This window comes from Scardinius erythrophthalmus (genome assembly GCF_964197995.2).
Source record: "Scardinius erythrophthalmus genome assembly, contig: HAP1_SCAFFOLD_754, whole genome shotgun sequence".
Classification (NCBI taxonomy): Eukaryota; Metazoa; Chordata; class Actinopteri; order Cypriniformes; family Leuciscidae; genus Scardinius; species Scardinius erythrophthalmus.
The window spans coordinates 1-17168 of record NW_028295867.1 but is presented as its reverse complement, the minus strand read 5'-3'; the positions used below and the strand labels follow the sequence as shown (position 1 = coordinate 17168).

The 17168-nt window shown below is 38.7% G+C and overlaps 2 protein-coding genes and 1 long non-coding RNA gene across 3 annotated transcripts; 1 reads left to right on the top strand and 2 right to left on the bottom strand.

Annotated features, from left to right (window-relative positions):
- Window positions 1-332: 332 nt before the first annotated feature.
- Window positions 333-5086, top strand: LOC308686762 (uncharacterized protein; the record flags this gene model as incomplete). Its single annotated transcript, XM_081395200.1, has 5 exons — window positions 333-603; window positions 1482-1526; window positions 3412-3453; window positions 4705-4748; window positions 5004-5086. Coding segments are annotated over 4 exons (381 nt in total), but the record flags the coding sequence as incomplete, so codon positions are not given.
- A 4351-nt stretch (window positions 5087-9437) lies between these two features.
- On the bottom strand, window positions 9438-11747 carry LOC308686761. Its single transcript, XR_014029626.1, has 2 exons — window positions 11235-11747; window positions 9438-11086 (listed from the first exon to the last, which is right to left on the bottom strand). It is a non-coding gene; the product is annotated as an uncharacterized lncRNA (long non-coding RNA).
- A 1784-nt stretch (window positions 11748-13531) lies between these two features.
- On the bottom strand, window positions 13532-17009 carry LOC308686760 (uncharacterized protein; the record flags this gene model as incomplete). Its single annotated transcript, XM_081395199.1, has 10 exons — window positions 13532-13698; window positions 13924-14115; window positions 14728-14844; window positions 15122-15239; window positions 15342-15433; window positions 15509-15626; window positions 15840-16184; window positions 16330-16423; window positions 16511-16689; window positions 16777-17009. Coding segments are annotated over 10 exons (1655 nt in total), but the record flags the coding sequence as incomplete, so codon positions are not given.
- Between the last annotated feature and the right edge of the window lie 159 nt (window positions 17010-17168).

Genomic DNA, 17168 nt, shown 5'->3' with positions numbered 1-17168 from the left:
GTGACCCATTGGAGAACAAGCAACCGGAAGAAGGTGAGCAGGCGAGCCCCGTGGAGGGGCAGGTGGATCAGGCGAGCCCCGTGGAGGGGCAGGTGGAGCAGGCGAGCCCCGTGGAGGGGCAGGTGGAGCAGGCGAGCCCCGTGGAGGGGCAGGTGGAGCAGGCGAGCCCCGTGGAGGGGCAGGTGGAGCAGGCGAGCCCCGTGGAGGGGCAGGTGGATCAGGCGAGCCCCGTGGAGGGGCAGGTGGAGCAGGCGAGCCCCGTGGAGGGGCAGGTGGAGCAGGCGAGCCCCGTGGAGGGGCAGGTGGAGCAGGCGAGCCCCGTGGAGGGGCAGGTGGAGCAGGCGAGCCCCGTGGAGGGGCAGGTGGAGCAGGCGAGCCCCGTGGAGGGGCAGGTGGAGCAGGCGAGCCCCGTGGAGGGGCAGGTGGAGCAGACGAGCCCCGTGGAGGGGCAGGTGGAGCAGACGAGCCCTGTGGAGGGGCAGGTGGAGCAGACGAGCCCTGTGGAGGGGCAGGTGGAGCAGACGAGCCCTGTGGAGGGGCAGGTGGAGCAGACGAGCCCTGTGGAGGGGCAGGTGGAGCAGACGAGCCCAATGGAGGGGCAAGGTAATTAGAACAAATTTAAAGAGTTACAGTTTATATTTGTAAAGGCCTAAAGTGTTTGACCAATGGGTTACCTTGAATTTACTTGACTTCCAGTTTATTTCCCCCATAGAGCTTGATGCAGGTTAGGGCTCTTTTCAGCATCGACATTGCAATGTGTGCATGTGAAATAGTCACAATGCAGGATGCATGATGTCAAGTAGGGGAAATGAACTCAAACACACCATGCTATAACTTTTTTGCTGGTTGATAAATTAAAACTCACAAGGTTCTCATTTTCCATGGATAATCTGCTAGAAAAGTTGATCTGATATTACATAATTAGATGGTCTATCCGATTCTGTACTAGGGCTTTTGGAAGGAATTTTGTGAGTCTATTATAAATCTAAAAGTAAAAAAAAATGCTACTAATCGAATGCTGAAATTACTTGGCCAAAATTAAAGATTAAAGATATTAGGATAATTTGAATATTCAAAATAATTGGGAATGTCAGTGTCCCATGCACACTAAACTTGAAGGCAACATATCTCAATTTATCAGATTGCTATGAAATTTGATGAGCACATTTCATGCTCACAACCACACCACCATTTTCCCACCCCTTGCGTTCCTTGATCAAGTCAGCGAAGGATCAGCTCTTGTTGAAACAAATTAGGATTATCACAAACAGGATGGACATAAGCGAGAAAGTGAAACACGTGGAGTAAATGGAGCAACCTTAATTCAATCGCAATAAGACTACATGTACTTTACACCTATTAATACATGTACTGCCACACTTGTGCGACGTTGTGGTCTTTCAGTATTTTAAATAATAAGTTAAAGATTTATTTGGTATATGAGTAATTTTCTTTCTCCAAACCCATTGCTGTCTTCACAGGGTCAGCCAGGGGCACAGTTGCAAGTCGCAAAAAGAAAAAGTCAGGTATGTAAATAATGTTTGTTGGGTAATTATTGGTGGTTCTGATAACTGTTACCATAGCTCATTAGTCAAGCAGATTCTCTTAAAGGGTTAGTTCACCCAAAAATGAAAATTCTGTCAGTAATTACTCTCCCTCATGTTGTTCCAACATTCATGTTTACCTCGAAGCTAATACTCCCGCTAGCATACAATAGCCACATTAGCAGTTAGCTGCTGTTTGTTACACACAGTAGAGCAATAAAAACACAGTCTTAAGGCCCGTTCACACCAAGGATGATAACTATAAAGATAACGATAAAGATATAATTCTAAAAATCGTTCTCCATATTAAAGAATAACAGAGTTCACACCACAACTATAACGATAAAGATATGAGGAACGATATCATAGGGATCACTTTCAGAACGATTTTTTTCCAGCTGTCGAACGATAAAACACTGACAGCCAATCAGAATCCATTCTAATTTAAAGGTCTCGCGCATTTAAAATGGATCTGGATCATCCGGGCGCGCGCGTGCTTAGAATAAAAAGTCCGTTATCGGTCGCTGGTGTGGACACATATATAGTTATCTTTATCGTTATCTTTATAGTTATCGTGCTTGGTGTGAACGGGCCTTTACCGTTTCAATTGCAGGCAAGTCTCTGATTGTTGAAAATGGCCCCTTTTTCCCGAGCTTCGATGCCAACTTCGCCTGATATTGCCCCAAATTTGTGAAGGATTCCGGCGTAAAATGTTTAGTTAGCACAGACACCAAACGTTAAGCCAGTGGGAAGGGTTGTAGGAACCGCGTCATTAAAAATGAATTTAATCCACTGGTCCCTGATAGCTAGGTCCGTTCTTGGTAGAGAAAACACATTTACATGTTGATTCTGGCAGTCAACAACAGAGCAACTCACGTGTGCACTACGTTTCTGCATCTTTCGCGACTGAATTGAATATGAGGGGGTAAGGGGCAGGGCAGGCTTCCCGCGGCATAGGTCTGCGGTGTCCATATATGGTATATCCTGCCCCGTCATGACGTCAAGTCGGGGCTGAAATTAAAATCTCGTATTTGAGTGCGCGTGCACGCTTGCTGGTTGATGAATCCTGGGGTAAACAAACGCTTCACTTTTAAATATCGGCTTCCCGGCCAGTGTATAATCGTTAGGCAATCATAACATACATTGATTCTCGTGGAAAAGTGAAAATTACAGGTTATGACTCCTTTAAGATTGAGCAACTGGAGTCACTTGGACTATATTAACAATCTCTTTAATACATTTTCTGGGCCAGCAAGTTTCAATCCCTTAGTAGCCTATGGAAATGTGATCCAGCTCTCAGATTTAATCAAAAATATCTTAATTTGTGATCCGAAGATGAACGAAGGTCTTACGGGGTTGGAAGAACAACATGAGGGTGAGTAATTACTGACAGAATTTTCATATTTGGGTGAACTAACCCTTTAAGTAAATAAATGAATTACGCAAATAGAATTTAAAGGGGACCTATTATGCTAATTTCCAGTTCTATATTTTTGTTCTGATAGTCCACTAGAGTAGCTTTGCATTATCCTTAAAAAAAAATCCTTATTTATCTTGAACTGGTCCTTTATGCAGACCCTGTCTGAAACGAGTCGTTTTAGATGGAGTATTCTATAAGCCTACTATGATTACTATTCTAATGAGCCTCAGCCTGCATGTCATGTAAAATGTGGAGCCAAATATAAACAGCGTGTTTGCAGACACATTAACTGAAATAGAGGATGGTCTTTTTCCATATTTCAGGGGTCTCTACTCTCTAGACACACCAGGGAGTCAGGGACACATATTTATGTTGAAAAGACATTACAAAGTGCATTTTGTCTAATTAATGTAAATGTGTTTTTTTGTTTTTTGTTTTTTCTCACAGGGGGACCAAGGCATATGCCGGAAAGGAAAAGGTCACAAAAGAGTAAGTGCATTGCATGTAAATGCAATGATTGATACTTTGCTATACATTGCAACTTTTACCCCGGTTTATTTGCTATAGTTCCATTGCTTTTTTTTAACTACTTAAAACAGACAATTAGTCAAAATTTTATTTATTTATTTAATCATTTAGCAAAAGCTTTTATCCAAAGCGACTTAGCGACCCGCAACAGGGCAACAATATGTAAATGTCTTGACCAGTCCAGCTAGTCCAGCGTAGCACACATAACCATGATTATTCATAATAGATATAGAATAGTAATAATAATAATAATAATAATAATAGTAGTACATAATAGTAATAGTGAGATTAGTACAATTGACAACCTATAAAATCCAACAGGCTTAATTAGTCTAATTTGACCAAAATGCATTGTAGTAGTAGAAGCAGCAGCAGTGGAGTATTCTCAGTTGTGAGCTGTGGCTTAGCAGTAGTATGGTTATTCAAGCAAGCATACCACATTGGAAATTAGTGATTTGGTTCCATGGTACATGTTTTGATTAGTGATAAACATCACTTGTTGTCATCCTTGCAAGTCTGCTCCCTACTTAAAGGGATACTCCACTTTTTTTGGAAATAGGCTCATTTTACAACTCCCCCATAGTTGTACAGTCAAAATACAGTAATATGTAGCAGCGCCTGAAAATGGTCGACCCTAGTCTACCGAGCTGGGGACTATTTTCAGGCGCTGCGTCATATCATTACGTCTGCTGGACTCATGGTACGGCAGCAAAGTTTCTTGATTATTACGCAGGAATGAGAGTATAGTTCCTAGCCATATCAGCCTAGAAAATCACAAAGTGATTCATAGTTGTAAGTCTTCATAGTTGTGTTTATTTTGTTCCTAAACTAACTAATAAGTATTTGAAACGTGTTTTTGTTCACAGATTGCTCCTACCACACTCGCCTAGAGGCTTTCCCCATCAGGAGTGTAGTAAGAGAAAGAGTGAGAAAGGTTAGACAGTCATAAAGGAACTGCAGAGTGTAGGCAGTATGCAGAGTGCAATATAGGATTTAGAAACTTCCTTGTGAGTTGGCAAATACATATTACAGTATACATACCATAATTGTTAGGTAGATGCTTTTTATGTGTTTGGTCTTTTTTGAATTACAGTTTAGAAAGGAGTGTCTACTGAAAATAATGACCCATTGTATCAATGAAACTCAGTGCCTATAACCAGACATAATAGCCTTATGCTAAGAATGGAATTATTTATTTATTTTTCTTGATAGGGCAAAGCAGAAATGTTGGTTGACTGGGAGCCCTGTCCAGTATGGTAAGTATTTCTCTGTTCTTCTGCTTTATGAATTAGAGATAGGGGGGTTGGCTACAATACTTTTTCTATTAATCCGTTCTGTTTCAGATTAAACAAGCATTATAACAAGTGTAAAGCACACATCATTACAGAACTATAACAGTTTCATTTTCCATCTATGAAGGACCACCACCATTAATGCATGCATGAAGGTGGTGGTCCTTCATAGATGGAAAATTAAACTGTTATTCCCTAAAAATTCCCTTCTGTTTTTAGTGGTGAGCAGTGGGCCCAGTCCTGGCAGCCAAAGGATTCTCTCCGAAATAATGAAAATAAATAAAATGTATGTTTTGAACTCCATTTTGGTTTCAGCGTATTTATTCAATTGTTTCTGTTTTGCATTTGAAGTCGTATCTCATCTTTCTGTAGTAATGAAAAGGTGAAAATCTCCAAGAATGTGACCTGGAGTTTAATCTCGAGAGGGCTGTACTAGAAATGTACTTAATCCAACTGAATTTTCTTCTTCAGATGTTATTCAAAAGCATGTTTTCATATTTCATGATTATACATTGCACTTTTATTTTATTACAGTTGACGCGTAACTTGATTTCATGTTCTGTTGTCTGTGCTTTTCAAAGTTCACTTAACCTCACTGTGCACTGTTAAGAAATACAGCCTTATGGCTTGTTTGACATGAAGCTTAAATATGAAGTTCAACAAATAAGACTGACCTTCTTTATACTCACTCATTACTTTATATCTTTTACATTCTCTCTCACTCTCTTCTACTCCAAACTCATCAGCTGACTGGGCGTTTTACGTCTTAAACCAAATGTATTTTCTTCTCAACCCTCTTGAGCCAATCGTGTCATAGGTCCCTCCGCTGTGCTCATCAGGAGAAGAGCTCCACATTCATCCAGATCTCAGCATTGCTACTCACCCCTTCACCACCACCAGTGTCGGCTCCATGTAGGGGATATCCCTCTTCATATCATGCATTTCTCTACAGTACACCTTTAAAAGAACGATGTTTCGATGTGTTCCAATTGCCAAAGACTATATAGTTTCTACTTGTCATGCACCTTGTCAATAAATTTGTTTGATCACCCTTTAAGCCTCTTGTGAGTAATAAAGCAATACATAAGCATTTGGTGTATTTTCACTTATATTTTTGTGAAAGACCACAAATACACTATGATAACACTTGCAAAAGATGATAATTTTTGTTTTTACTTTTCCATACATCAAATTCAAAACAATATGATGATGTGGTTGAGACAAAAGAAACAACCTTCATTGAGTATATTTATATGTGGAATTTGTTTAACTTTACAAGTGGATTCTTTTTAAATGAAAATGTAGCCTATATATAATTTAATCAGGGCCTTCAAGTTTTATAAAAAAATTGGAGTGAGGTTACATTTGTTTGGGGAGGAGCCCCTCAAATATTTGAAACAGTGACCCCTCGGCCCCAAGTTTTTGCTTGCAGTTCAGTTTTATCTATTGTTCATAATTGACCAGCACAAACAAATTATAACAATTGGTAAATCTGATGAAAAAAACATGCATATTTAATCCAAATAAAATAAATGGTTTTATATATTTCAAAAGATAAAGCATAGAACTGTGCGGAGCCGCTTGTTGGCTGAAGTACCAGTTCCATCTGTCACACTTTGATCTCTCTCACACACGTGATCTCTCTCTCTCTCTCTCTCTCTCTCTCTCTCTCTCTCTCTCTCTCTCTCTCTCTCTCTCTCTCTCACACACACACACACACACTGATTTAATTATAAAGATACATGGATCACCATGATTTTAGCTTCTAGAATAGAACAGTTTTTGTCACTAGTTAAAAGACAAATATTGATTTATTGTGAAGGTCTTGATCTGGACAGTATATCGCACATTTTGTCTCCTAATGCTGACATATTTATACACAGCAGTTTATTACATTCATCAGGGCAGGGGGCAAAACAAACACGTGGAGGCCATAATTAAATAATAATAATAAAAAATTAAAGGTCGCTCTTTGAAGGACTAAACTCCCGCCGACAAACTCGAATTCATTTCTACTGTAGGCTACAGCCTATAGCCTACCAGCTAAAACCACAGATGTTAAATCCTGGCGATTTTGTTTCACCCTGATCATCTAAATGCAGCATAATGTATGTTTTGGCTGTATAATGTATGTTTCTTGATATATATAATAGTAAAGACACATTTTTATAACCCTGGTCGGGAAACCAGAAGAACTACAAGTATGGTGGCTGATTTGTACACTTTGTAAGAAGTTCTATGGCGCGTCTCTTGTGGGAATTGTAGTTTATAAATAGCGTACATTGGAGATGGCCCTGATGGTTGTCCTACAACTACAATATCAGTTAAATATACTTAATGACCTGAGATCCTAGCGATTTTTTTTTATTTTGATCATTACTATCACTATATACACAAACTGTAGTTTTTTTAGGAGCCATGTAGAATCTCAAAAACAAACACACTCTACAATACACACTGGTGAGATAGGCTACATGCAAACCAATACTACAAAAACTAATGCGGTAATACGCAAGCGATGTTGGTTGTGGTTCTCTCCTTCAAAAACGTTTTCACATGATGAACACAACAAAAATTCAAAAATTCAAAAATTCAAACACAACAAAAATTTTTTTTTTTTCATTCCTTAATACAAAACAATACACCAAATAACACCAATAAAGATGATTCTGCTCCAGCATCCCATCTTTGGTCCTAACCAGTCATTGGGGGTAAAATCCCCTGGGACGCATGAAATGAAATGTGCAGGCAGACTTCTTCCAATCCATCGTGTCCTACAAAATTAGAAGCACTGATAATGCATCCTTTTTATAAAATGGAAGCATATATCTGTATGTGAGGCAATTTGATGCATTTCTTTTCATTAAAGTAGTATAGTGCAACAGCCACCATACATGTACAGTATGTGTAGTCACAGCACAGAGTACAGCACTCAAAAGTTACAGTAGAGAGCAGTCTGACCCCTACTGTACCTTTTTTCCTCCCTGAAGTTTCTGATACAGTTTTTCTTGATTGTTTACACACATTTTCTGAAAGCATGCCTCATATTCTCAGAACTCTACACACAAATCAAAAAACACACACACAATGGGCAAAACCCCTCAATTCTCCTGCAAAATGAAACTTTACATTCAAAACAATGTTATTTCTTCTCAAAATGGTATTTTGTTTTCAAATGACACACACAAACCATCATATGAATAGACATTTATAAGAACCAGTTGAACACTGATGTGTTCAGTGTAAAACACTATGATGAATGGAAAACACTTCTTCTCCATCCATCATAATGACTTAGGTATTTTCTTGTTCAGTGTTACACTTACTACAGACAGTACATACATAAATGTTGTAAAATATCTGAGAATATTGTTTTTATACTCAGAACACACAAATACACGGTAACAAATACATTTTATTGTTCCCACAAAAACAATGTACACAGTGTACATCCCAACCAATTAAAAAGTTGTACATAGAGTTGTCTACATACAAAACAACAGAAGAATTGCCTGTGTACATTTACAGTAAAAAATGTTGGCATCCATTGCCCCATTGAAGAGCTGACCTGTTGCTCTTTTATGCTAAAGCTCTGATTGTTAATTGTAAAACTGTGTGACGGGTGTTTGCCCATATGAAGAGTCAGTGTGCATATTTGAATGGCAGTGTGTTCCTTGTGAAAACAAGAGATTTTCTGCATGAAAATTGTGCCATAAGCAGAGAATTGTGTGTAGTGTTTTGAAAATGGTTTTAGAACTGCAATTTGAGTGTAAAGCAGGAATTGTCCTTGTAGTTTCGCAGAATTGGTTCAGGGGGTTCGTGAATGCGTTACATGTTGTGCTCATTGTGTCTCAAGTACCAGTATTTGTGTGTAAACAATTGAGAAAAACTGTAATGGAAGCGACGGTGAAGTGACTCTCAAGTTTGGCTGTACTCGTCGCCCAGCCTCCTTAGTCATAGCCTACCATGGACAAGAACATGGTCAACTAAAAAGGCACAAATCTCATCTGAGACTGCTTGTCTTTTTGCCCTCCCCCTTCTCCTCCCCCTCTCATCTTATCCCTTTCATCGATATATTGAAGGTTCTCGATTGCTGTGTGACCAGTTTTGACTCTTTGTGTTTCCTCCTGGGTGATTGTGTGCTAATTGAGCTGAAGCTGTGCTGAATGCTAGTGCTTTCTAAATTACAACATTGTGTACGGCAATGATAAATGAAGGGATATGTGTGTAAAGTTTTGCAGTGAAAGTTCAAGAAATCTTACTCATGTGTCAAAACTGGGGAATAGTGTTTATAGTTTGGGGAAAAGGGTGTGCTTTTTGATGAATGGTGTTATGGTTTTGAAATTTTAGGGTTAGGGTTAGTGTTTCAGCAATCGAGTAAAACTGTAACATGCCTTAACACACCTTAGATACACATTACTTATTATACTAGATCGATCTTGTTTAATTACAAGCCAGGTTGGTTTGAAAATAAGTAAAAAGACATGCATTAAAGTAATGAATTAATAATGCAGTGTGATGTTAAATTAAAAAAAATTCCACATATAAATACGTGATGTTTTTTTTCTCCAGCTATTGACTTTTATCAACCATAAAAATATAAAATCTTATTTTTCAATAATAATGGATGAAAAAGAAAAAAACATAAAATGCTCATCTTTGGAAATACTTTATTTCTTGTCTTTTACAACAATACTACTGAAAATACACCAAATGCATATTTGTCAAACAAGCCATAAGGCTGTATTTAAAAAACACTGGACTGTGAGGTTAAGTTCACTTGAAAAGCTCCAGCAGAAAAGAGAATCAAGTCATCTGTAATAATATACAATAAAGAATAATCATAACAAAAAAACAGTGTATTTTTCTGTTACATACTATAATGCATCTGTGCAGTAATATAAAATTACACAACAGTTATATCCTACAGTATAATACACTCAATCAAATAGCGATCCATAGGCAGCCTCTGAAAAAAAAAATGACATAGACAGACACAGACACTGCTGCTGCACCGCAGAATAAGTAAATGTGGAGAAATGCAAGTAATCAAGAATGAGTTTTTACATCATGGCCTAAATGTGATGATAAAGGAATGGTCATGAGGTCACCAAAGTCATCATGTGCTTACAAGATTTCATGGCAATCTGCACAATTAGACAATATCAAATACAATGTCAAATTTTACATTCTGGTCTAATGGTTGTGCTACAGGGAATGTCATGAGGTCAACAAAAATGACATGATTCATTGCTCAGCAAAATACAAAAATTGGTTCATAACATTTGTTGTATGCAAGTCAAAAGTTTGGCCTGATGTTGGTGCAAAAGGAAAGGTCACAGGGTCACCACAATCAAGGGGAGTCTCTCTTAAAAGAGTATGAATACACTACCCAAATATCATGTGAGCCCAGTAATTACATCTGGTAATATCATACATGCTAAGTTGACATTTTTGGCTAAGATTGGTGCACCTATACTGGTAGGTTTGTGCATCTTCATTGAACTGTGCAATGTGCTTACTAAATTTAGGACATACTAGCTTTGGGACATACTACTTTGTCATCTTAATGGACAGATCTGTCGCGTGCATCATGTCACCGTTAACTGCCCTGTCAATCATCTTGTTAAAATTCTCCATTCAATCTAATTTTATTTTCTACCGTTTCGGAGAGAAATGTAGTTGCACGTTGATCTGCCAGTCGTGGGTCTTTCATGCGGAGACTCTCCTCATGTGTTTGCAATTTGAATATAATGATGTAAAAGTTAATGGCTAAAACGTATCTTTACAAAAGTCCACAATGCATCTGCAGATGCAATATAATGTAGACAACACTGAATAAATACATTTTCGTCAGGTTAGATACTGATAATTAATCACTCTAACCCCTTTATCTAAACCTCTCTACATAACCGCTGGATTCACGCGTCCTCCATGTCTGTAGTTTTTTAACACTTTTCACTCGTGTTTGTAGTTCTAACCGAATCCTCGTCCAACGCGCGATGGGTTGTGGGCAATATTAGCCGTTATAGTGTGCATCGATCTGCACTTCGGATTCTGACCGGAAATAGTAGACCATCCGGGTATATTTGGAACACTCATTTCAACGATTTGGGACGTACTAATTCTATTTTCGAATGCTATTTAGGATGGATAGTATGCGAATTGGGACGCACCTACAGTTTGAATTTTCAACAAGATATAATGCACACAGATTTTGATGAGGTAAATCAGCATACTAATAATACACAGATATAGGGCAAGTCCATTTCCTTCAACACAGTCCTTCGTTCAGCTTCCATCTGGGGAAATACAGAAAACAATAATAAGAGGCTGAATTTCAGCTGTTTTAGCATAAATAAAATACACAAATAAATTACTAAGAATAACAGTATTAGGGGGTTATTCCAAAAACTAACAAACATACATATTAATAAATAAATAAATGACCTAAATTGTGTTTTCCTCTTCATCCTCACTGGTGTCTGGACTACTGAGGCCACTTTGATCTTCCTCTTCAACATGTAGAAGGACAGAGGCCTCAGGACCTAAGGCAGTCTTATACTGTTGGAGGACCACTTGGAACCTTTCTGACACCTCTGACAGTCTTCTTCTTAAGAGACAGCAAAGTCCCTCATTTCCCTTGTCTACGTCTCAAAATACAAAAGAGATTACATTAAAGACAAACTATGTTAAGATTATTCAATAAGGCCAAAGAACTAACCTATTAAAATCTACATAGCAGGATGGTTGCCATTTTTATGTGTATCGCTGACATGGGACCAGGCTAGCTTCTGTATAAAACGACTTGAGGCAACATGACGGCTCACTGAGATGACTTTATGGAGGGAGGCCCAAAGCAGCATATAAGCGTTTTGTGCCCATGTCTGATAGCTGTTTTAAGTTAACAGTTTTCTTCTTCACTACAGTTATGCTGAAGTAACACATTGTGTTAGTTCCTGACCATCAAGGTTTTCTATGTTGACTGGAGGAAATAATAATAAGATTAATCTTGATGTTATGCTAACCCCATGTAACATATCAGGACACAAATTACAATGGTCAAAATTCTTTTGTTCATTTACGCTTTCAAGTAACAGCCATAATACAACATAGGCTTGGGCGGTATTCGAATTTTGATACCGTCAAACCCCCTCCCAATTTTACCGGGGTATACGGTATTACCGTGACTAATTAAAAATGATGACATAATGGGCTCAGACGGCGTCACCAAACTGTTGGTTTGTGCCTACACAGTTCAGAAACTGAATGCCAGATCGGGCAAAAAAAAAAAAAAAAAAATCAAGCCGTGCACGTTGTGTCTGAGTCCGGTCGACGGCATTAACTGTTATTATGAGCCCGAGCCCACCATTATTCAACATAATACTGTGTGCGTGCAACAAGCAAGAAGTGCCTTTGTAATCCGGTGACGCGTGTCCATTTGATTTTTAATAAAACTTTTCTGTAAAGGTGGAAGTTGACGATCGCCATCTCTGTAGTGAGCGCGCATATAGAGAGAAATGCACATCATTGATTAATCAGACTATATTTCTTTTCGTTTTGAATTGTTTCGTTTAAAGAAATTGACGATCACCATCTCCATAGTGAACGATAGAGAGAAATGCACATCATGGATTACAGAGAGTAGGCTAGTCTATTTCTTTTCGGTTTGTATGGTTTCGTTTGCTGAAATTGATGATCACATCTCCGTATGAACGCGCCTAGAGAGAAATGCACATCATGGATTAAATAATCAGAGTGGCCTTTGTCTTTTCGTTTTGAGAAATTGACGATCGCCATCTCTGTGAACGCCATAGAGAGAAATGCACATCATGGATTAATCAGAGAGTAGGCTACCCTATATTTCTTTTCGTTTTGAATTGTTTTGTTTAAAGAAATTGACGATCGCCATCTCCAAGTTTCGGTTAAAGTGACCGCGGCATGCCATCGCCCATCATGTCATGATTATATTAAATATATAGGCAATTGGTTGATGAAAAATTTATTAAAATTAAGATAGAATTTATACAAAACGAAATTCGTTTTAAAGAGGCCTTTTACAAAACGAAATTTATTGAAGTGGTCAAATCGTCTGACTCCCGATGCATCCCATCTTATTTGTGCTGTTCACTTTTCATAATCAAGAAAGATGGAAAAAATAACATTATAATATTTTAACCAATACGAAACAACGCGCTTATTTAATGAACTCGAGAACAAAATGCATCCTGGCAGCAGTGAGTGGGTGGTAGTTTCGGAGATGCGACATTAGGTTAGAGGTGTTTACATCTCTCGCGGTCACCTTTTTATGGAACAATTTACAAATTGCCTCATCAGTATTTACCGCCTCTCCCTTCTCATTCGGTTGGAACCAGAAATATTGCCAAACTGCAACCACACATAAGCATTTTTTAGCCAATAAATAAATTATATATATTATAGGCTATATAAGTGCCGGTAATGACGGTATTGAAACTGATACCGGTGCTATTTTAAGATCCCGCGGTATCCGATATTACCGTAATACCGCCCAACCCTAATACAACATATCTGCACATCTTTCAAGCATCAATCTTTACAACCTTACTGACTTGTTACCATAGCTACAGTAACAATTGTAATCCCCATTTTATGTATATCCCAAAGGACCACGGCAAAGAGAGCCATAACCGTTCTACTCCATCCAAGTTCTGTGACTGATGTGTTTTTTTGTATGTTTTTTTTAAACACATTAGATGGACAGGGTTTTAATTAAACTTACCCTCCTCAGCCAACTTGTTCTTGAGAACCATTGCCAGGCTCTGCAACCACGTGCAGTGTTGTGCCATCTCCAACACCAAAACGCTTGTTTCCTCATGCAGTCGCCTTGTTAACATCACTTGGTCGTGCACTCGTTTCTTGATCGAAATATTTGCTAAGAATCAATAACAGTTACATGTATCCATGAGACAATCTTGCATAATCACTGCAAACATTGACTTTTTTTTAATCAAATCGATACATAAGAAAACTGAAAATACACCATTAAACTAAATTAATATTACAACACTCAATATGTAACATGCATGCCTTAGTTCAGTATACTCTATAAAGCAGAACTGTAAATAAATTCCTGTGAAGCATCTACAAACAGACATACCACTGCCATGAACCTCCCACGGCCATATTTGAGACACAGTACTCTCTCCAGTTAGGGAATGCTCCACCACAGCTACGTCAATGTTTGTTGCCGATTCTAGTACAAGATCATTGTATTTCTGTATCTCCTGAAGAAGGAGTTTTTTGTCTTCTGCCAGCTTCCTTCGAAGGCGATGGCGAAACTTGCTGCTGTCTAGAAAGACATGAAGTACAGAGGCAGAGGTTTTTGACAGAACTCTTCAACAATAAAAAAATTATAGCACCAAAAAATTGAAAAGCAAAGCTGCAGTTATTGAAAACATAATGAAATACAGTATGTGAAAATTATAATGTAGACTGACATGGGAAACAAATTGTCCAAGGTGTAACATTTAGGGGGGAATCTATTTGCATGATTTTCATGATTGCCTGAAAATAATAATTGTGCATTAATTAATTTAGAATTGGCAGTTTTTTATCTAAATACGTTCCCCTTCCACGGAGGCCTCTATGTTGCACCTCCATGTTCCTACAGTAGCCCACAACGGACAAACAAACACTAGATAGTACCTCTCACATTTTCTCGTCGGCTACCGTAGCTTGGAAAGATAGAGGTGAGGGAAGCTGGTTGCAATCGTCAAACCTCACTGATAGATGCCACTAATTCCTACCACTAAATCCTACAGACTGGTCATTTAAAGAACAGAATTCAACGATTGAGCTGAACTGTGCTACTACACTTATTTGCTAATTCCATGTTGGTGGAGTAGGATGCATACAGTAGCCTGAACTTATCAACCTATTATATTATATTATATAGTTATACCATTCTGACGGTAGAGGGTTCGCTTCCGGTGCCTCACACTAAGGTAGAGCCCCTCAATTGACTGCTGAAGTCCTCTGTGTGTGGTGCCTTGACTGGCACGAGATGTATCAGGTGTCTCTGTAGAAGATATAACGAAAGCAAATTCACTGTTAAAACAACACAGAACCGTTTCTCTGCTTGAATTTCATGTAAAACCTTTTAATCAAACTTATTTAAACTTTGTATGTGCACTTCCTGCAGGAAACTGGAATATACTAATAAACCTGACATCATAAATGTGGCATCACATTAGATGATGATCAACCTACTATTTTTTGCTGCTCTTTAATATCAAACATAAAATTTAGATTGTAGAAAGGGATGTTTGTTGTTTCTTTTATCTGGTCATGCTTACCACCAGCTGCCCATTCCTTTACATCAGATAGCCACTGTGACACCACTTCATCTGTGCAATCTAGCTCTGTTTTTAGGTCAGCTAGCCTTGCAGTCTCATCATGGAGTCTCTGACAAGTCTGATGAACAGTGTTATACAATAATAAGGATTAAAACTTGATTAACAACAGGCCAAGTAAACACAACAAAAGGACACACAAAACAATTAATATGAGACTTACCTTCACATATCTTGTGGAAAGTGCCTGATGTAAAGAGATATTTTTTTTCTCGTTCCACCCCATTGCATGCAACGTAAGCATGTCCACCCGTGCTGTTGAAAGCAAATAATGAGGTTATGATGATCAATCTAAAAATTTTTTACAAGAATATTGCAAACTCCGGTCACCTGCTTTGGACATATATTTGGTCGTCAGGGCACAACGTGAGAGGTAGCTGTTCACTTGCTCCACCTCCTCACCAGCGGTAGTCCCTGCTCCTTCCTGGTTCCTGCCACTCCAATTAATCTGTTAGTAAAGGGTGGAAGAAATTCAATTTAATTTTATTTATATAGCCCAATATCACAAACCACAATTTGCATCAAAGGGCATTACATTCCATGCAAGAAATGGTTATGCAAAAACACAAGATAACATAGTGTAGCTTAACTTATATTTAATATTATTAATGTGCTTGTAAATATTACAAATGTACATAAGATGCCAAAATATTATACACACCTCACACTTAGTAGCATGGGCTCGAGCATGCATTACACTGAGAAAGGGTTTCATAGTGGTCAGTTCCTGAAGAGCAGGAAGGACACTAGCAACTTTCTCCAGGTATGGCCAGTATTTGCATGCCACGTCCATTGCGAAGAATTGTGCCTTGGCTGGCATGAGCTCCTTCTGAAGGTACAGAGGGTAGGCAAATATCTCCCCCCTGTACATATTAAGGGCTTTCAAAAGGAACCCATGGCGACACACAGCAACCTCCATCCCCTCTTCATCCAATTTTGAAGCCCTCCTTGAAGTTTCCCTCGCTGCTGTCCACTGGGAGTCCCCACATGTGCCTCTTCCCTGTGTCTATGAAACACAAAACAAACACGACAAATCAAATAAAAGCAATGGTGTCATTCAATATATGGCATTTTGATTTTGTAATTGATATGCAGGAGTAATTGAAGTGGGGGTTACGTTTATTATTGTAACAACTATTTTGTCAACTTGCATTTTTCACTGCTTTCTGTATGGTGTCGACAAATCTAGACACCGCGCTGTCTTCAGCCACAAAGAGCCCCTCAAAAAAGCCAGGATCATCAGAGCTGAGGAAGAAAGAAAAATAGAAAATCCATTCATGAAATATATGAAGTAAGAAAATAAATCAATAAAAAGACTGGAAGAAAGATCACCTTCCGTTTCGGCGAAAGCGATATAGCTTTCTGTTTCCATCTGCTGAAACAGCCAACATTTCTGGTGTGCAGGCTGGGCAGGTGAAAGGAGCACTACAGCAGAGCTGGTCTTCCTCAAATGATGCATACGAAAGCTCTAAGAAGCTACGCTGCAGTGCATCGCCGTTGATAGATCCAGACTGGAAAATATATAGAATGAAATAGTATTTTGATATTGTCTGCTTATGGAATTTTTTTTATAAAATGGTAATAACATTTACACTTACTCTTCCTCCACACTTAGTGCGATGTTCCAGCAGCTTTGCGAAGGCTTGTCTGGAGAATCCCGGAGAGATGATCTTGAGTTCCTGAAAGGAGCTCAAGAGGTCCAGTGTATAAAGTGTGGAATTGGTGACGGAGGCTGGCCAATATCCACTTCTTAGGAGGTCTTTAAAGTCAGGGGTCCACTGCTGCTGGCATGTTTGACATTCATACAATGGCTGATGCAAGTCAAAACGCCCTTGGAACAAAAAAAAATAATTAAAAATATAATACACATTTACCACATACTTAATTTTACAACACTTAGTTCATTATGCACATTGTGAATGGTTAAGAGACATTGCGCAAGTTCCTATAATCCCACATTTATATTTTCAAATTCACTAAATTCCACACT